Source organism: Sturnira hondurensis, unplaced genomic scaffold, assembly GCF_014824575.4.
Source record: "Sturnira hondurensis isolate 20B ecotype Veracruz unplaced genomic scaffold, ASM1482457v3 Scaffold0000362, whole genome shotgun sequence".
NCBI lineage: Eukaryota > Metazoa > Chordata > Mammalia > Chiroptera > Phyllostomidae > Sturnira > Sturnira hondurensis.
The window spans coordinates 1,161,176-1,182,972 of NW_028072993.1; the positions used below are offsets into that span (position 1 = coordinate 1,161,176).

The following is a 21,797-nucleotide window of genomic DNA, read 5'->3' on the forward strand; positions in this document are numbered from 1 at the left end:
CCTTCCTCTCACTGAACTTGTTTTAAACTTCTCTTTTTTCTTCCTTTTTTATCAGAGTTACAGCAATCTTTTTCAATACAATAAGCAGCACTTGTGACCTGAGGATTAGCAGCAAACACAGTTTGTTTTTGTAAAGTATTTGGGGGGCAATTTTGTAACACATAAACCAAACCACTAAATAAAACCACCCTCACAACTAAACTAAGATACAGAAGGCAGTGGGAAAGCTTTAGAAGGAAAACAATTCTTAACCTTTTTTGTTTGAAGAGTCTCCAAATAAGAATTCTGAACTCCCAAGGACATTCACTTACCTATATGTATGTCCTGTGATTTCATTTCTGACCATGACACAATCCACTAGCCACTTGGCTAACAGCCCCGAGTTATCGTGACCAATCTGCACAGTGGTCAGCTTCCCCAAGTTCTGGCACTGCAGGGACAGAACCGTAGGTTACTCAGTACCCGATCCCATCCCACTGCCTCTCAGCTCCACCTAACTTAACTGCAGAGGATGCACTCTGCCTGACGTGTGCTCTGCTATGCCCCGGAGAAGCGTATTTGCATCTAGTGTATCCCATCTGATGAGCGAGCAGACAAGTGGACATTCGCTACCTAAAGAGAGGACTGCGCAGGTGCCAGACGAGAGAAGTGAACGGGCGGTAGAAGAACCCTAGGAAGGAATGATGATTTCTAACTGGGGAACCCAGAGACATTGCACAATCATCGACTTGTGCCTTAAAGCATGAGAAGAATCCCAAGAAGCAGAAAAAGGATGCAATTTAGATTCAGCTACAGAGAAATCAGAAAAACAACCGCAGATATTAAAAATCACTGACACAGCCCTGGCTGGTGTGGCTCAGTGGACTGAGTGCCGGACAGCGAACCAGACGATTGCGGTTCGATTCCCAGTCAGGGCACATGCCTGGGTTGCTGGCCTGGTTTCCCAGTGTGGGGAGCACAAGAGGCAACCACACGTTGATGTTTCTCTGCCTGTCTTTCTCCCTCCCTGCACCTCTGTCTAAAAAATACATAAATAAAATCTTTTTTTAAAAAATATTTTATTTGTTTTTAGAGGGGAAGGGAAGGAGAGAAGGAGAGAAATATCAATGTATGGTTGCCTCTCATGAGTCCCCTGCTGGGAACTGGCCTGCAACCCAGGCATGTGCCCTGACTGGGAATCGAACTGTGATCGTGTGGTTCGCAAGCCTGCGCTCAATCCACTGAGCTACACCAAAAGATTTTATTTCATAAATAAAATCTTTAAAAAAAATCACTGATAGTTATTTTTCTGTTTCTAATAAAATACTAAGGTGAAACTGACCTCGAACTTCATCTACTAGATGTCTTTCAAGCTGTTAAAAAATAGCACAGTTATGAACGTCTTTCCTGGCAAGAAAGTGATCATAGGAATAATAAAAATAAATGCTGATTAAATTCTGATAAAAGATCACAGACCCCAGGTGCCTATGGAAGGCTGGGAAGATCAGGGCCATGAGTGCTAAAGGCCCCTGACTTGTTCACGTCGCAGTGAGATGGTGTCACAGCGACTCAGGTGAGGGAGGAGGCACCTTAAACTAGTGGGGGCTGCGGAGATGGAAAGAAGCAGGCGGATGTGAGGCAGAGTTTGGAAATAGCAATGATGGGACTTATAAGGCAGTTCATGTTCCCTGCTTGGAAGTCCAAGGATGGCTGTTTTCACCATTTATATTTTTATATACAGATGGCTGCGAGGTCACTGGACAGAAACGGCCCACATGGGGTTCTGGGTGGAAAGTGCTGTTCCTAGGCAGCAAGGAACACGCAAATGCGGGATGTCTGGTTAGACCACCGCCTTCCTGGAGCAAGAGCAGGTACTGCCTTCCTCCCGTGGGCCAGGGTCAACCTGCACGCCAGCTCAAACACACGGGAATGCTTTACCAAGTGAGCTCGGAACTACAACACTGAAAGGCATTTTTACAATACACTTCAGATATGTCACCAGGTGGTCTAAATGCCATAAGCATGGATGTAGGCTCTCCTGTCCTGTTGGCCACATCCAGGAAGGGAGCATTTTGCAGTAAGGAAAAGAACCACCGTGGGGGAAATGCTTAGCGCTAAGGCACTCAAATCATGGAAATCATGGAACAGGACCTGGAAAAGGCCCGCCGGCACTATCACGAGTGGAAAAACAGAGCTTAACAACAAAAATAATAACAAAAACACAAAATACACTTGCGTGTTTATGACAAACTTCAGGAATACAATCACAAAAAATGGTCCTGCATGCCTGCATGTTCCTTGATATTATCCGACTTAAGGAAAAGTGAAAACGTGCAACTGGAATCCTTGTGTAGAACTACACACGACACTCTCTGCTGAGAAGGGCGTAAGCTGAACCCACCTCAAAAGTCATTTCGAGGAGGTTTTTGGGAATCTGCATCACCCCTGTGTCTCCCAGCTCCCCCGACACACAGACCCAGGGGTTCGATGTGATGATCGCATTGCTCAGCTTTTTGATGGGGATGATCACCGACCTGTACGGAATCACTGGGAGAAAAATGCCGAAATTAGTAAGAAATTACAATACAATTCTCCTGATAACAAAACAAGTCAGTAGGAAGAACTCTGTTTGCTTTCACAGATAATTCACTTTATATGAGCCATCGAGATGGACTTAGACAAAAAGATGAGATCACAACCTCTTCCAGTCTAGAAAACTAGGGAGGCTGCATCTGTGAGCCATAAGTCCCAACACTTGTGGTGGTTTTCCAGCATATACATGGCTGGTGTGCAGGGCATGTGTGCAGGGCATGTGTGCCACCACAGTGATGTCCATCACCACCACAGGGGTAAATAATCCCAGGCCTCAGCCCCAGAATACCTGAGGGCGTGAACACTAACGGTGCTATATAGCATTATCATCGCTTCAACATTTTTTTGATTTTTTACAAGACTGAGTACAAATGAGCAAAGTTCCTGGGTAGGTTTCACACGAAAAAGGGGTGGATGACTATCCCTTAAGGCTGACTGTCTTAGGCAATGCTCCAAAGCAGTGTACTTCCGAACTTTCCCATCCCAATTTTACAGCTCAATATGCAAAGCCAAGAATAACAACGGCGGGCACCTCCATTCTGGACACAACTGGGAAAGCTGTTAAGGTGACTCATGGAGGGGCCTCAGGAAAGGAGTCAAGACCTTTTCTCTTCTCTCTGGGAAGAGAGCTGTGTGAAACCCGTTCTCCTGAAGGCTCTTCAAAGCCACGCCACTAGATGTCACTGTGCGTCCACTGTCAAATGTGGAATCATAAGGCAGTTAGGTATTATAACAACCCTCCCTCCATTTTCCCTCAAAAAGTGGGGATGGCTCAAACACAATTTTTCTCCTTTAGGGTCATTTGTTTTCTTTTTCAAAAAGCAGAATAGAATATTCTTTTTGTTGGTATTCTTGTGATTTCTACTCACCCTGCCACAAGAGGGCATGTCAGCAGCCCTCCCGGAAAGCACTACAGGTAGGATGGAAACCTATACTGGACAAAGTGCCCAGACACCGCCCCACAGCAGGGGCTGCGGTCCAGTGCGTTCTCAGACGAGGAAAATGAACGGGGAAAATGGTTCATTTCCCTGATTTCATGTAGACCACCGTCTTTATGTTGAGTGAATAACCTCCCTTTCTGCCCCCCCCCCCTTTTTTTCTTGGCTGAAGGAAAGGAAGATATCAGAGGAAACTCTATACATCACACTATGCTTTCATGGTTTAGTAATCACAAGAATCAAATGGTTTTGAAACTGAAAGCAGAAGAGGGTACTGCAAGATGGTTTTAGGTGCCGCAGGCCTCTGTGGTTCCTTTCAGGGACAGGATCAGAAAAGCGGCAGAGGAGGCCTGTTAGGGCAGCAGTTCTGGGCCTGCAAAGGGCCCACAGATGCACAACCGTGATTTCTTCAAGTATAAGAGTAATATTACTTAAACTCAGAGTGTGTCTGTTATGAAGTATCTCAATTGCTCAAACTGAGTTGAGTTTCTTACACAAACAGAAACTGCAGATATAAAGAAGACCTTTCATTTATTTATTTTACTTAATCTTTATTATATATTTATTCCATTACTATTCAGACCCCTATATCCCCCTCCCCCCAGCAATCACCACACTGCTGTCCATGTCCGTAAGTCTTTTCTCCTTTTTGCTCAATCCCTCCCCCGCCAACCTCCCTGCCACTAGCTGTCATCTGCTCTCCCTCTATGAGTCTGTCTCTGTTTTGCTCGTTAGTTCAGTTTGTTCATTAGATTCCACATATGAGTGAAATCATATGGTTTTCATCTTTCTCTAACTGGCTTATTTCACTTAGCATAATGTTCTCCAGGTCCATCTATACCGATAAGGAGAATTTTAGGAGTCCTAACTATTTCTTCTCTTTCAAAACTGTATATGACATTTTAGCTTCTCACACCTGCAATAAACTAAAAAGCTAACAGTAGCTTGACAGACACTATGGGTTGGCCCAATAACCATTTCTACTCCAGTTTTCCTTGTCTGCCTGTATCGGAGACTGGAAAACACAAAACCTACACACTTCTGGCTCGTGAAGTGGTAGCGCTATTCACTGTTATTTCTTGGAAAGTTATGATTTCTAGCCCAGATTCGGACCTTTTCCTTGGCATTCCTTTCCTCTCCCCACTGGAAGGTGGGCTGAGAAAAGCCACCTTGTGACCTCGAGGGTTGTCTAGGAGAGGGACAAAGAGACTGTGTGCGTGACGGCCCTGCGGGGCTGCCTGCCTCAAGACTTCTTGTTATGTAAGAAAAATAAAACTACTAATTTGCTTAAACCAATGTTTTGCCAGTTTCTGAAACTTGCAGCTGAACACAACTCCAAACGGCTACGAGTAAAAATTCTCTAAACTAAGGAAGGGGACCTACTGCTAATAAGACTTAGTAATGGGGAAGAGAATAAATCCTTTAATTTAATTAAGCCGTCTCCACAATCAGCATTCCTCCCTCTGTGGACCTACACTGTCCATCAAGATCTCGAAGTCTTTGTGAATCATCCGAGTTTAATGATGCTCAGTTACAGAAGTTTATTTGTGTCATATACTGATTCTTTGAATTTATGTGTTTCGGATAAGATGTAAGAGTATTGTTTAGTAAAGCACTTCTTTTCACGTCCACCCCATCTCCCGCTGCAGACTGAGTGCACTGGGAGGCAGACGCTGCGTCAGAAACCAGCGTGCAGAACGTTCTTCTGGGATCAGCCTGAGAGGAGGAAGCAAGCAGGCCTGGCTGACCAGAAGTTGAGCCGTGATGCTGTTGTAACAGAGCGCTCAGCAGATCCCCCGGTGAGTTCTGTGCCAGCCCTCTGATCAGTCCCAGAGGCCAGCTGGCCCTGGCAGGAGGGCTCCCCCGGGTGAGGCACTTCCCACAGGGCCGGGGCTGAGAGCTGTCTTTCAGCAACTGGGGCCCAATCTTCACTCTTTAAGGGAGATGGGGTGGAGGTGGGGGCACCCCCCAGTGCCTAGCTCTCTGTACTATAGTGTGTGTGACTTTTAGAAATATAAACTCTTATTCCATCAGTCACTGAGCAACTCTTCACCTAAGAGTCAGTTCTCCAGACTTACTGATTGTGGTGAACACACTGGTGAAGCAGAAGTAGTCCACAGCGTTGAGGGAAAGGAGATGGTAAAGAAACTGTTCTCTTTCTTCTTCGCAACGTAGGAAAGCATAGCGCTTATAAAGCTTCCTGGGAAAGAGCAAGACAAGCATGAAACAACAGTACAGTATGTTTTTCACGATGTCTTCCATTAAAAGTACATGCCTCCCTTTACACAAGCTGGGTAGAAACTCTAATCTGGAAAGAACAGACGATTCACAAAAGAGACCATATACACAGTTGACATTTTTAACCTGGTCAGTAACGGAGGAAAAACACCCGTGGATCCATTCTGTTTATCACACTGACCGCTCTGAAAGCTATGACCGTTGCTGACAAGGGGGGGAGGCAATGAATGGGTAGCTGTTCTGATGGACAGTGGGACTGGAAATTTCTGGAAAGCAATTTGCTGGTAATACTTATTTTAAACCAATCAAACCCTCTGACTCACTGACTTTACAAGAAGAGCCTTCTTGCAGCCACAAGGCAATCAGGACACACTGCGGACTGCCTAGTAGGGAGGGACAAAGGGCCTGCGTCCACGATGGCACTGTGGACTGCCTGTCTCGAGACCTCTCGTTACGTAAGAAAAATTAAACTACAGTTTGTCAACTTACGCAATGTGCTTTGTAAGCACACAGGTCACAGAAACAGAAATGCCTCAAGAGGTGACCCCTCACCTGGTGAGGGGCTGGTTAGAGAGCAGCTGCTTGAGATGCTGGGACAAGAGCTTCTTTTCCAGAGACAGTCTTATCCACGCCCGGGCTCGTCCAACATCAGTCTTGATCTCGCTCATGTTCTGAATATGCCTAAAAAACAGTCGCAACAGAAAAGACGTAAATCCTAAGAATGACCTTGAACTGGAAAAGAACGCATGGGCGCAGCACTCTGTACAGGTAAGTTCTTTGATATTTAAAGGAAGCAACAAGTCGCACACGATTTACATGTGCTCAGGTTCCACCCGCATCAGAATCACCATGACAACACAGGAAGACAGGCCGCCTCCTGAGATAGAGCATTTTACACCCATTTATTCTGGCAGGTTTTATTATGTTCTTATTTCAGCCGCATAGATACCTATAAACTGTCACCTGGTTATTCCTGACTCTTAGGAAAATAAAATAAATGGGCTGAATATTCAACTTTTTATTAAAGATATCTGGTCTGTAGTTGAAGTATCCGCCACGACTTTAATCCACTGAATTATTTGCAAGCAACCCTGACAACACATGGAAAATATGAAATCTTACTTTCTGTGGCATCAGAAGACAAGCTGTATTGCACTGATAAATTCAACATTTTAAAAATCTGAAATAGTTGGAAAATTATGTGGCTACAAAAAAATACTGTATGGCCAAGCCCCTAACGAGTGTTAGATGTGGAGACCAGTGTTCCGTGCAGAAGTCGACGCTACCCTCTGAAGGACTGGCGGGAGGCAAGCCTAAGGGAGGGGTAACTGTAAATCCACTCCAGGGAGTCACTGACGTCTTTGTAAGTGTGACCCACCCTTTCCTCTCTTGATTTTTTTTTTTTTTTTTTGTTTAAAATGACTCATCCTAGCTGTAACAAATACTGCAATAAAACCTTCTGTCTGACGATTCTAAGCATTCAGAATAAGGAACAGCCTTACCCTGTGAAAGGCACACATAATTCTTTCTCTTTCATCCTTCCTCTCTCCTTTTCTCCTTCCCTCCCTCCCTCTCAGTCTTTGGATCTTAAGATTGAGGCCCTCACCCCTCAGTGCTGATTTATAATCAAACACTCTTGAAGAACAAGATGTGAAGCCTTACATCACATCACCCAGGCGCACTGAAGAGGTGGCATAAAAACAAGTCAGAGAGAGATTTATGACAGACTTGTTTTATTTTTCTTTTAAAGGGCCGATACCATTACCTATGGTCATGAATGAAGAGAGCTGGTGACAAGCAGGCCCCCCTTAGACCCTGGTGGCAGTGGCGAGGCACTTGGCAACCCAAGTGTGACCCCATCAGACAGCACTGGCCGCCCCTGAACCCTGCGGACAGTCTGGCACCGCCGGGCTGGAGCCAACATGGTCCAGGAACACCAAGTGGATTCAAAGTGAATTCACTGAAAACGAATCTATATGAGGGCTAAGTACGTGTGTTGTGTAACTGTTCCCTATGTCTCTTTCCTATTCTAAAACAGTAAAATCTACTGACACTAGTTTTATCAGTGGAAAACAACTGTAATCTGAAAAACAATCACGTTTAAGGAACATGGGAAGCACTGGAGTCGATCGACTGAAACCTACTTTATTTAGGTGGTGATTGGCATTCCCACCATAAGAACATCTGTGCACGTTGTCTTCGGGAGGAGGCAGGGGTTTGGGAGGTGAAGGCACCACACTCTCCTCCTCAAGCTCTTCATGTTCACCGCCACCGGGGAAATTACTCTGCCTCAACTACTGCCTCCTTGATGAGATTCCTTTGTTCCAGAACCCTGTGAAGCTCACAGGGTACAGGCTGAACTGCCCACTCCTCCTCGGTCTCAGTATTTCTTCCTACTGAAAACAGTACCTTCTAGGCAGTTGGCTTAAGACTGCATTCCATTGCAGAACACACTCCCTCTCCACTACCTTCCCGGTTGGAGTCTATTGGTGTTTCAATTCCACCTTCTTCTGAAAAGCTTTCCTTGACCAGGCCAGCCTTCAATGACCTACTTTATTAAATTCTGCAGTCTGACTTACATTTATCATGCACTGCCTAGCACGCTGATCATTTTCTCTTGACATACATTTGTTCTCAGGCCACCAGGTTCCCTGAGAACAAGAACCCAATACTTCTTAGCAGCCCTGCATCCTCGTTTGTACCCTGTAAGACCAAGTGCCTGTTACGAGCTCAAAAAATCGCTTTGTATATAAAAATTTAATACTATGCTTTAAAAAAAGATTTTATTTATTTAGTTTTAGAGAGAAAGGGAGAGAGAAAAAGAGGGACAGCAACATCAACATGCGAGAGACACACTGTTGTCTCTTGCACGCCCCCGACTAGGTACCTGGACCACAACCCAAGCATTTGTCCTGACCAGGAATTGAACCAGCGACCGTTCTGTTAGCAGGCTGACACTCAATCCACTGAGCCACACCAGCTAGGGCTAATTCTATGCTTTAAAACAATTTGTATGTGTTGTGCTATTATTCTTTAATCCAAATCTAATACTACATATTTTTCTGTGTAGTTACACTATTTTGATTTGGTTTTAGTTGGAATGATTTATTATAGGTAATTATAATGGCATTTAGCATAATATTACATGAGTATTATTTCCAAAATAAAGCCTGCTAATTCATGGAAAAACATACGTGGTGTGGTTTAAATAGATCTACTTGGTTTATTTTTTAACCCCGACACAAAGCTTTCTAATTTAGAAGTTTCTATGTACCTTGTCTAACTGAATCATCGCAATAACTAGTGAGGGGAGATCATCATCGTTTCACTGTAAAGACGAGAACACTGAGACTCAGTGACCCACCCAAGGCCACAGGTAATAAGCGTTATGCTAGAGGGGCGACCCATTTTCTACCCACCACTTCTTCCGGGTGCTCACATTCTCCGAGAAGCAAACCATAGCCAGCTATGCCCCCCCCCCCCCCCCCCCCCCCCGCCCCCCCCCCCCCCCCCCCCCCCCCCAAGTCCCAGGGCCCATGCTCCTAATCCCTCAGCTACAACGGATGGGGCAAGAAGCACATGCCTCTTCTAAGTCGAGCGATCAGGGTTTTTTCCTCAGAAACTGAGGATTAGTACACTGGAAAACCAAGTTAGCTTTCACTGAATACTTAAAATAAGAAAAGCTGTTAAAGCCAGGCCTGGGGGAGCCTGTGCACAATAAAGCAGGAAAGGAAGGGAAGGGTGGGGAAGGGAGGAGCAGAGGGGAGATGCTTCCTGTGAGACAGACAGAGGCTGTTTCCATTCCAGCCACGGTTCTTGGTCTTGGATTCTGGAAGATAGCCCCGCATAGCTCCAAAACATCTCTGTTTTTTGCTGGAGCCAATTTGAATGAGCTTCTTCTGTTTTTGCAAACTGAATGATTTGTAAGATTGGCAGCACCTAAATAAACTTGAATCTACATTTTCTGAGTTCAAATCTGGTGCTTATTTTACTGTATCACCAGTGAAACCCAGTAATATTTATTAGAGAATAAAAGAATTAACCAATTTTATTATAAGCTCATGTCCTATACAGTCATATAGATTCCTCAGAATATGCCCTCCCGGGGGTAACAAAATCACTTATAATCACTCAATTTTAGTGCAGAATAAAACCAGTTACTCGTAAGCACACAGGTATACATTATTTATAAAAGATAAAGTGACTTGCCAATTTACTCTGAAGTAATTTATTCCCATATTTAAATGTAAATAGAATATTTCTAGGATTTGCCCCTATCCTGTTCATTTGTGACATATTCAGATGATCTGTACTTAGGCTACAGTACACACCAGACCCTAGATCACTTCAATGCCCTGCATCATTATATATTTTGCCATTAAGAATAAAAGACTCTGCCCTGGCCAGGTGGCTCGGTTGGTTGGAGCATCAGTTGGCTCAGCAGGTTCGATCCCAGGTCAAGGCATATACCTAAGTGGGGCACATATAGGAAGCAACCAATCAATGTTTCTCTCTCTCCCCTTCCCTTCCTTTCTCTCTAAAATCAAGATATAGCCCTGGCTGGTATAGCTCAGTGGATTAAGTGTGGGTCTGTGAACCAAAGGGTTGCCAATTCGATTCCTAGTCAGGGCACAAGCCTGGGTTGCGGGCCAGGTCCCCAGTTAGGGGCACATGAGGGGCAACCACACATTGCTGTTTCTCTCTTTCCTTCCCTTTCCCTGAAAAAAAATAATAAAATCTATATATATATATCCTTGGGTGAGGATTAATATATATATATATATATATATATATATATATATATATATATATATCTCAACAGCTAGATGATATGTGCACAGCTACTCTGGGAAGAAACTGGTAATAATGGTAATGCCATGATAATACTCCTCTTTTATATGTAGATAATCTGTAGTTATTGACTGGCCCCAGCCTTTCCCTTTGGAACACAAAGTCATTCTGTAACTGACAGTTTGGTGATTCCTGGCAACTACGAAGGTCTGGGGAGTTAGCCCGAGACCCTAGCACAAAGGGGATCACAGCCTTTAGACGTGTCTGTCTCAGACTCATTACATCTGCTAAGTAACCTGGGGCTAAGACCCTGGACAACTGCGAGACCTCAAAGTCCCTAAACAGCCCATGTATTTGCCTCCAGAAATAAATGTGGGAAGACATGAGGTAACGATAGAGGCATGTGCCCGAAAGAGAGCATGGACTCAGAGAGATATACTATCTAATCTTTAGAAAGTAAGTTTTTCTTTAATTGTCCAGATTTAAAGAAATCAGAGTTTAGAATATTACTTGGGTATTTTTCTTCAAGGGAAAATCTACTACATAAACTGTCTAGGTAGCAATTGGGAATTACAATGAAGTACTAGCCAGGAATTTGGAAATACGGAAAAAAGCCTGTCCACTGAGAGTTAAACTCTAAAGTAAACATATCAGGAATAAGAACAACAATGCACTGTGTATAAAAGTCACCCTAAAAATGCAGAAGGGAGCCGAGAAAAGAGAGCAACAACCACTGGCAGCGTTTCTGCAGGGCTTTTCGGAGGCGACCTCAGTCCCCTGAGCATTAAGATCACCAGTGCAGAACCAGATGGCCAGGCTTCCACATGTCTGCCACGGCGCACAGGAAGCCTTCCGATTTTAATCTAGCTTCCAGGCAGGCCCTGCCCATATCAGCGCAAGAATATCAAGTCGTCTGGGTCAGGAAATAATAAATTGGTTCACTGGATTCCTGTTGCCATACCTGGTCATGGCAACTAGACAAGAGTAGACAGGTAACCAAAACCCAGCCCGTTATTTTCCCATCTCTCTTAGGTGTCTAAGTAAGTCTGTTGGGTTAGTAAGAGTCAGTACCTTAGAGTCTAATTACATTTTGATTCACGAATGAATTGGTTCTGAGTTTATAAAGCCGAAGACTCTAGTTACATGGGTCCATAAAGACCCATATGCCAAGAGAAACTGGAAGCCATACCCATTAGAGTGGCTATCATCCAAAACAAAACAAAACAAAACAAAACCCAGAAGATAACAGGTGTTGGTGAGGACGTGGAGAAACCTAACCTTGTGCATTGCTTGTGGGAATGTAAAATGGCACAGCCACTATAGAAAATAGTATAATGGTTCCTCAAAAAATTAAAAATAGAATTACTATAGAATATGACCAAGCAATTCTGCTTCTGAGTGTATACAGAGAAGAGCCAAGGCAGGGACTGAAACACTCACATTCATAGCAGCGCTCTTCACAGGAGCCAACTGGTGGAAACGACTTGAATGCCCACTGACAGACGAATGGGTAATGAGATGTGGTGTGAGCATACAGTGGGGTACGACTCAGCCTTAAAAAGGACATTCCGCTACACCCTAGAACACGGGTGAACCTCAGGAACATTATGCTAAGTAAAGTCAACCAGATGCAAAAGGTATGGTTGCGCCTACATGAGATAGCCAGAATACTCAAAGCCATAGAGACAGAAAATAGAATAGCAATTACCAGATGCCTGTGGCGGGGGAGAGAATGGGGAGCTATTGTTTAAATGGGTACAGAGTTTCAGTCTGTGGTGACGAGAGAGTTCCGGAGATGGACAGCGGCGATGGTTGTACCACAGCGCAAATGCCACTGACTGCACACACAAAAATGATTAAAGTGGTAAATATTGTGGTGTGTTGTGTATTTTTACCACAACTTTTTAAAAGGCCATAGACAAACATAAATGGTAGAACCTAGGTGATGGGTATACAGATGTGTTTACAGTAAAATCTTTTGACTTTGCTGTATCTATTTTTTAAAGATTTTACTTATTTTTAGAGAGAGGGAGAGAAACAGAGATCAGTTGCCTCTCTCAAGTCCTCAACTGGGGACCTGGCCCACCACCCACGTGTGTGCCCTGACTGTGAACTGAACTGGCAACCTTTTAGTCTGCAGGCTGGCGCTCAGTCCACAGAGCCACACCAGCCAGGGCTGACTTTGCTGTATATACATTTTTCTATAATACAATGTTAGGGACAAAACCCCTGGGCAGTCAGCTTGTCTTTTCTGGGCATTGCCGTTCTACCTTAGTAAACATCTTTTGAAATCAACCTTGGCCAGTCAACCAAGTTTTTATTAAAAGCATCTATCATTTGGCCAAAACATCACTTTAGAATTCTCAGGGGGTCTCTCAGATCTTCTTTTATAGAACAGAATCTGAAAATTAAAAGCCAAAGTAACCCTTAAGTGAGAAGTCACAGGACATCAAATATTTTGGTTGCCTGTCCTGAACCAATGTATAGATTATCCAAGATTATACTAAACTATACTTAGACTGATGTGCACCCACACACTTCTGTCAGCCAGGGCAGGTGATCTGGACTTCATTCTAAGATCACCGTACTACCCATGGGGAGGTTAAATTACAGTAAGGCAAGCCCAGAAACCTGGGGACCATGATGTAACACAGGTGAGAAAAAGTAGGGGCTTAGGCTAGATAGGTCACAGCTCATTCATCCGACATTCAGTGGAGTGTGTGGGCACTAACTGTACCGAGATTCGTACCTACCTATCTCCAGGTAATGATAAGCTGTCTGCCCTGGTGTATCTATAGTGATAACGGCCCTTACACACTTGCTTTGTACCAGGCCTGGTTAAGCATGTTTTATTTTGAAATAATTTACTTATATAAAAATGTTGCAAAAGCAATACAGAGCGTTGCAAACCCAGGTTCCCTTAATGTTAACATCTTATATAACCAAACTGTTCTTTATGCTTCTGTTAAAAAAGCTGGAGATTATTTTCCCCTCAGAGTTACTACTACTCCCTTTATGCTGACCATCAAAAGGAATCAAAAGCCACATAAGGACAAATATATTTCATCTACCAAGGAATAATGATTTTTAAGATGTAAGTACATAAAACTGCCTCAGATAACAAAAACCAACATTCACTGAACTCGTACTATGAGTGAAACCCTTCTTGAAACTTTTAACAATACTAGGCCTATTCATTTCACTCTCATTACAACCCTGTAAGGTAACTTTTTAAATCTCTGTCTGAGAAAGGGGAAATCGAAGCAAAGGAAGTTACAAAAACTGCCTGCGGTCACAGAACTGGTCAGTGGGGAAGCCAGGATGGGTTACCACCACACTACTCTGCCACTCCTCCAAGTTATGCCGCTCAGCTGCAACGGCTGGCAAGTCAAACCTTAGTAATTAGTATCTCAATATTAGTAAAGCAATAAACCATACAATTACAACGGTTATAAAACCCACTTTAAATCCACATATTTAAAGAGCTAAGTATTGTACCTAAAATGTTTAAAAGAGAAAAGCCTCTGCCTTCCTCATTCAATAATTTTCTTTAAAGATTTTATTTATTTTTAGAGAGGGGAAGGGAGGGAGAAAGAGAGGGAGAGAAACATCAATCGGTTGGCTGCCTCTTGCACAACCCCAACTGGGAACCTGGCCTGCAACCCAGGCCTGTGCCCTGATGGGAATCAAACAGGTGACTTTCTGGTTTGAGGGATGATGCCCAACCCACTGAGCCACATTAGTCAGGGACAATAAATCTTGTTAAGATATCCTGATGCCTTCTAATGATTTCTAAGACCTGTAATTGCAAGTGATAATTCTCATAGTTGCATTTTGCTTCAAATAAAATCTACTTGACATTAGTTTTTTTGCCAAGTAATCTGTTATTATTTGCAGATTATTTTTTGAAGAGTGTCAGTGGGTAGCAGGTACTTAAGGAGGTTTTAAAACACTGAACAAAAAGCTCCGACTGGTACGGCTCAGTGGGTTGGGCGTTGTGCCACAAACTGAAAGATCACAGGTTCGATACCTTGTCAGGGCACACGCCTGGGCTGCAGGCCAGGTCTCTGGTTGATGGAATACGAGAGGCAACTGATCAATGTTTCTCTTCCTTTCTCTCCTTTTCTCTCCCCCTCTCTTTATAAAAAATAAATAAAATCTTTTAAAAAAAGCTTAACAAAAAATTGTAAAATAATTTAGGGATGCTTTAAAATTCTTCCCAGCTGCATTTTCCCTTTGGATTTAATGTCAGAAAAAAATATAGTATGAAAGTAAAATAAACAAGGTTTAAAATTTTTTTTTAAGAATACATAAGCAAAAAATATATATACAGACAAAATCATTTGAGCAATTTAAATGAAAGCCATTACTATTTCAAAGTTTTCAACATACGCTAGCACACAGAACAAATACCTCATGTCTTGGATAAGGGAGACCCTGAGTGTTGGCAACATAACTCCGGAGTCAGACTTTCTCCTTTCTGGTCCCAGGGCAACTATGTAGAAAAATATCAGCAAGGTATTAGAAAAATAACAGTAAGACATAAACATCTATGTGGTGCACATTCTGTAAATAAATTCTTTAAAATTACTTTGATAAGAACAAATTTTCAAGACAAAAGAAAAGCTCAGGTTCTTTCCCCCCAATGTTGCTACCTTATTAATACTATAAACCATCGACTTTCCTTCTAGTTAATCTAGGGCTATGCCTATAAATTTAAAATGAATCATAAAAGCCCACTTAGCAAACAATGCAGTAGGTGCGAATTTTGGCCATAAGGGCAAGTCATCTTCCAAAGTTAGTCATTCTAACTGAACTGGATAATCACATGAAAGCAATCTCTGTATGAAGCCACTGACCATGTGAATCATCTCTAGGCTCATGAATTGCAATCACACAACTTCCTTACACAGCAGGACTTCAAACAGTGTTATTTCTTTATAACGCTGATGAGATGCCATAGGCACCTAATTAGTTTGTATCAATTAGCCTGTGGTAGCATTGGTTTCATTATATGTCGTTTCACTTCAAGACTCAGAACCTCTCAACAATGCCACATGAGAATTTACTGTACTCGAAGAGGGCTTAAAAAGGAAAATCTAAGAGCTTGGGCTAAGTTTCTACCTTGAAGTTCAGAATCCAAACTATAGTATACATATCATGCAAAATCTAAATAAACATTTAGAAATATATAACACCCACGAGTCTCTTATGAAACCTGAATACCTAATATTTATAAAAAAAGGAAAAATTATTCTCTTAGACATCGATGGCTGGAGCATCGATCACTTGCTGCTGTACTGCAGCTGGAGCGCCCAACCTCACTTCCAGGGAGATGCCGTGGGGTTTCACGCCTTGTGTCTGTTCTCCAAACTGCAAGTGAAACCAAAACTGCAACACCGCACTCAGCAAATGCAGCGAACAGCATGGGTCTGAACTGCATGGTCTACTTACACGTGGATTTTCTCCAATAAATATACTGGAAACATTTTTGGACAGTTCCTTACTACCATGAAGCAACCACACTGATTACATTAAGCTACCATAAAGCAATCGCATTGTTGCTTCATTATGAATTCATGAACCATTATACCTGTAAATAAGTATGAATTTGCTTTTTGCAGTATCTTTCCATTTTTAATGTCTAGTGCATTAGTAACATGTATAACACCTACAGTGTTTTGTACGATATAAGACAACAGTGATGTAGGTACTAAGAGATAGATGGTACATCTCGTGAACAGGCGACAAACTAAAAGTTTGTTTAATACTACTAAAAGTAGTATTAAATACAGTACAGCACTGTTAATGCATTTTTTATGATATTCTTAATACATTTTCTTTTCTCTAGCATACTTTATTATAAAAATATGTATATAATATGTATAATATAGCATTCCAAATATGCATTAACCGACTGTTTTTGTTACTGGTAAGGCTTCCTTCTGGTCAACAGTAAGCTATTAATTTATTAGTAGTTGAGTTTTGGGGAGTCAAGTTATGTGTGGATTTTAGACTACACAGTGGGGGCTGGTGTCCCCGATCCCCATGCTGTGCAAGGGACACTGTATATTGATAACATCACAATTCAGGATGTGAGTTTTGCTGTACGTTAAATTGCATTTTCTCAGATTCTGGACCCACCCTACTTTGGGGGGCGAGGATGTAGTATCAGAACACCATCTACCTGATGCTGCTGGGTGGTGAGGGCAGACAGACAGGGAACACTGCATTGTATTCGCATCTGTATGTTCTGGCACTCGGTGAGAGGCTGGGCTGACACCTGGCAGGGACAAATGAATACTGGTGGGGTCAGCCCAACCTAAAGACAGTTCTTCCGAGGCCTTCTCTACCAGGTGGGTGGTAAACAGGCCATGTGTTAGGGCAGTTTGGGGAGGGAGTTTTCAATGGGTCACTGGAAACACCTGTTCATCCTGATACGCAGGAGGTAAAAGACCTGAGGAAGTTATTCCAAAGATCGTGTCATGTTTGTCTTCCTGTCTGAAGCTACCAGCACTTGAGTGTGTCATTAGTGAAAGCACACCTCTCTTTTTTGAAAGTAAGATACACTCCAGATGACTAGACAGTATGAAAGAGGGACGCACAAGTGGTAAGAAATAGGTTAAGAGGGGAAAAAAAGATCATGTGGCCGGAGAACCGGAAGGAAGCCATAATCAGGAAGGGGGGTGGGAGGGAGAAGTGGCAACAAGGAATCATGTCCCTGGGAGCAGAGAACCAGTGACAGACTTGGTAAGACAGGAGCCTGTCATTTAAAAAAGCACCCACAATAGGAACATCCAGAGGCCTGTGCATGTTCCAGGAATCCTGTTTCAGGACCATACATCCTAGCCGCCCGTCTCTGATCGATGCTCCTTAAACACAAGATGCACTTTCACGGCTCCGTGCAACCTGATAGTCTTCAGCCCGTCCTTCAGCGTTCTGCATACTTCTCCTTGTGTGTAGCCACCTTACCACTTCCGATGGAGAGCGGTACAGCACAGTGGTTGAGACAATGGCCTTTTCAGATCCTGCAGAGGGAACTTAATAGCTCACTGACTTGGAGTGATTTAAACTCTCTGGTCTGTTTCCTCATCTGCAAATTGGGAACAGTAACAGTATCTGCTTTACTCAAATAGATGAAAAGCACTTAGAATAGAGCCTGGCACAAAACAAGTCCTCAATAAATAAACTGTAGCTTTAATTTTGCCTCTGTGTGAAGCCTTTCCTGAGTACCCTCTCTGCCCTAGGGACACTATTAGGTGCCATTCTCTGTCTTGAACGGGACCTGTAAAACCGAACATCTACCGTAAACTTAGCACAACTGGACGTTCTGTTACTCCTATGATCTTACTTGCCTATGCCTCTTGAGGCTCGGTCATACCCTGTTTTTAGAATACTCTCAAGGCCTAGCAGAGGCCCCACACAACATACACGCTCAACAAATACTCAATGAGGAAGATGAGTGTTTAGGGCCAGAGGGCAGAACCTTAAAAAAGAAGATAGACATTTACAGAAATCCTAAAGAGAGGGAAGGGATTTGGAAAAGAATGACACGTTCATGAGTACTTTTCAATTATTAACTAGAGCGACAGTGTGATGGTATAAAAGAAAACAAGAGCTGAGCTAGAAGTTGTTCCAAAGGCCAGTGGATGAACTAGGACAGTGGCAGCCGGTGAGTACCATGAGGCGACACACACACAGCAGCAGAAAACACAGGACTTAGTAATGACCAGATGTAAAGGGTAAGTAAGACTAAAGAGTCAAAAGCGGATAGGTGCATCAAGACAAAAAAAAAAAGGCCCAAACAGAAGAACATATCAAAGTCCCAGAACAAATACAACTAAGCGACGAAGAGATAGCCAACCTATCAGATGTACAGTTCACAGCACTGGTGATCAGGATGCTCATAGATCAGGATGCCAAATTCAACTGGTTGAATTTGGTTGCAAATGAGATAAAAAATGAAGGTACGCCAAGTGAAATGAAGGAAAATGTACAGGGAACCAAAAGTGATGGGAAGAAAACTGGGAATCAAATCGATGGAGTGGACCAGAAGGAAGAAAGAAACAACCAAACAGAAAAGAATGAAGAAACAAGAATTTAAAAAATGAGGAGAGTCTTGGGAACCTACAGGACATCTTTAAACGTTCAATATCTGAATTATAGGGGTATCAGAAGGGGAAGAGGAAGAACAAGTGGAAAACTTATCTGAACAAATAATAAAGGAGAACTTCCCCAATCTGGCAAAGGAAATAGATATCCAGGAAGTCCAGGAAGCTCAGAGAGTGCCAAAGAAGGTGGACCCAAGGAGGAACATCATAGTTACATTACCCAAGATTAAAATGAAGAAGAGAATTCTAGAAGCAGCAAGAGATTAGGGGATAGTCAGCTACAAAGGAGTTCCCATCAGTCAGTCAGCTGATTTCTCAAAAGAGACCTTATGGACATGAGGGGGCTGGAAAGAAGTATTCCAAGTCATGAAATCCAAAGACCTACATGCAAGATTGCTCTATCCAGCAAAGCTTTCATTTAGAATGGAAGGACAGATAAAGTGCTTCCCTGATAAGGTCAAGTTCAAGGAGTTCATCATCACCAAGCCCTTATTATATGAAATGTTAAAGGGACTTATCTAAGAAAAAGAAGATAAAAAACATGTACAATAAAATAACAGCAAATTCACCTAAATATTAACAACCACACCTAAAACAAAAACAAAACAAACTAAGTAAACAACTAGAACAGGAACAGAACCACAGAAATGGAGATCACATGGAGGGTTAGCAACAGGGGAGTTGGAGGAGGAAAGAGGGGGGGAAAGGTAGAGAGAATAATAGATGGTAGGTAGAAAACCATAGATAGTAGGTAGAAAATAGACAGGGGGAGGGCAAGAATAGTGTGGGAAATGTAGAAGCTAAAGAACTTATGACACATGAACATGAACTAAAGGGGGGAATGTGGGTGGGAGAGGGTGTGCAGGGTAGAGGGGAATGAAGGGGGGGACAAAAAGGAGTCAAAAGCGGTGTTAACTATGGATATAAAATGTCTGAAAATACATTACCCTAATTATAACTTTCCTCTGAAATTTTTAATCTTAATTTTGCAGATGAAGAAACTGGGGCTCAAAGAGGTTAAAGGGCAAGGTGGCCTGATGGCATGTCCAGTGGACTTCTGGTACATTACAGATGACTTTCTAGCTTCTAAACAGAGAGAAGGGGGCTGATGTTTTCAAATAAGGTGGAGAGAGAAGGCCTGATAGGGACAGGAAGAGACACGCTGAGATAATGAGTTTGACTTAGGACCTGTTGGGTCTGAGGTCCCAGTGAGCCATCCAGATGTATGGGTCAGGACTAGGGCCGGACGCAGAGGTTTGTGGATAATCTGCTAATGGGGTACTGGACGATGACACTGCAGTAGGCAATAGTAGTTGCTATGGTTTGAATTATGTCCCCCAAGAGGATGCCAAAGTCCTAACCGCCAGTACCTACAGATCTAACCTTTTTGGAAATAGGGTCTTTGTGGATGAAGTTAAGATGAGGTCATTAGGATGGGCCCTCGTCCAATGTGACTCGTGTCCTTACAAAAAGGGGGCATTTGGACACACAGCCAGACATGCGTAGAGAAAAGGACAGGTGAAGACCCAGGGAGGATGCCATCTCCTGGCCATGCAATCCTTGAGACTACCAGAAGCGAGGAGAGAGGCCTGGGACAGATTCTCCTTCTCAGCCCTCAGCAGGAACCACCCCTGCTGACACCTTGAGTTGGGGCTTCTAGCTGCCAGGACTGTGACACAGAAAACTTCTGTTGTTTGAGCCACCCCGTCTGTGGTGCTTTCTTACAGCAGGCCAGGACTGACACCTTAGTTTATCGGGGACTTGGGAGGGAACAGTTTAGAAGGCTGTGAGCAGAAGGCAGGTTAAGAGTGAAAAAGTAATGCCGTACTTTTAATCTACAGATCTAAACTCTAAGGTTTCCATAGAGTCTACTCCAGAAGAGGAATTTATAAACTATTTAAATGTGTACCCCTATTACCGTTCTTAATTCAATACACTTAAATGCAATCGGCCACGTTCTCCTTCAGTAAAGCCCTTGTGGGTCACCCCTTAGCCGAAATTCCTCCTGGGATCTGCCTGAATCAACACTGCCACGGAGCAGCAGGTGTGCAGAGGGCGGAGGCTGTGGATTCTTTTTACAGAATCATCTACAGTCTAGATGGAGGTAAGCAATTAATAGAAAATTTGGGTTAAGATCAGATGACTAAAGAATGACTCAAAATTCTTGGGCTAGATCCGGAATAACCACTTAAAAGCAGTATTTCTTTCCTTTTGTGCATCCTACCCTACCTCTTGCCAACTGATTTAAAAATCCATTTAAAGTTTAGTGGAATCTTGCTAGGGATTCAAGGCTTGAGAACACCTATGTCTAAGCCGGCCAACATTTTTAAAAGTGGACAGTTTGGGTGGTATGTCAGGAACAGTCCCCTTTCTTAGGAGCAGTTACATCCTGAGACCCTTTCTCTGCAGCAGGACTTCAAACTACAGTGTGCAGGGACTTGGTCAAAACGTGACTAGGTCACAGTTAAGATCATCTAAAAGACATGGGGGAAATTCAAATGCATACTGCCAAGTGCAAGAAGCCCATCTGAAAAGGCTGTATCCTTTACAACATTCTGGATGAGGCAAAACCGTGGAGACAGTGAAAAGGTCGGTGGTTGACAGGGGTTAGGGGAGAGCGAGGGATGAACAGGCAATGGGCAGAGGATTTTTAGGGCAGTGAAACTACTCTGAATGAAACTATAATGGTGGCCACAGGTCATCATACATTTGTCTAAACTCATAGTTCAACACCAAGAATGAAACCCCAAGTAAACCATGGACTTTGGGGTGATGATGTATCAACGAAGGTCCATCAACTGTAAGAAACGTACCACTTTGCCCTGGTGCCTGTGGCTCAGTGGTTGGGCATCATCCCGCAAACCGAAAAAGTTGCCAGTTTGATTCCTGGTCAGGGCACATGCCTGGGTTGTAGGTTTGGACCCCGGCAGGGGCGTGTATGGAAGGCACCCAGTTGATGTTTCTCTCCCTTTCTCCCTCTCTTCCCCTTCCTCTCAAAAAAAAAAGGGGGCAGGGGGAGAGAAGAAATGTACCACTTTGGTGGGAGATGTGGATAATGGGGGAGGCTACTCATCGGAGGCAGAGGGTATACGGGAAGTCTCTGCATCACCTGCTCATCACTGCTACTCTAAAATATAAAGTCTATTAA

At 43.2% G+C, this 21,797-nt stretch overlaps 1 protein-coding gene across 3 annotated transcripts in view; it reads right to left on the minus strand.

The window, feature by feature from the left end:
• DENND5B (DENN domain containing 5B) overlaps window positions 1-21,797 on the minus strand; it is a 173,589-nt gene that overhangs the window by 12,026 nt on the left and 139,766 nt on the right. For all 3 annotated transcript variants that reach the window (XM_037033884.1, XM_037033738.1, XM_037033822.1), the window contains 5 exons: window positions 14,952-15,033; window positions 6,300-6,428; window positions 5,588-5,709; window positions 2,381-2,526; window positions 312-430 (listed from right to left, as the gene is read on the minus strand). In XM_037033884.1, the coding sequence (XP_036889779.1) occupies window positions 312-430; window positions 2,381-2,526; window positions 5,588-5,709; window positions 6,300-6,428; window positions 14,952-15,033 (598 nt within the window). The remainder of the gene's footprint in view (window positions 1-311; window positions 431-2,380; window positions 2,527-5,587; window positions 5,710-6,299; window positions 6,429-14,951; window positions 15,034-21,797) is intronic.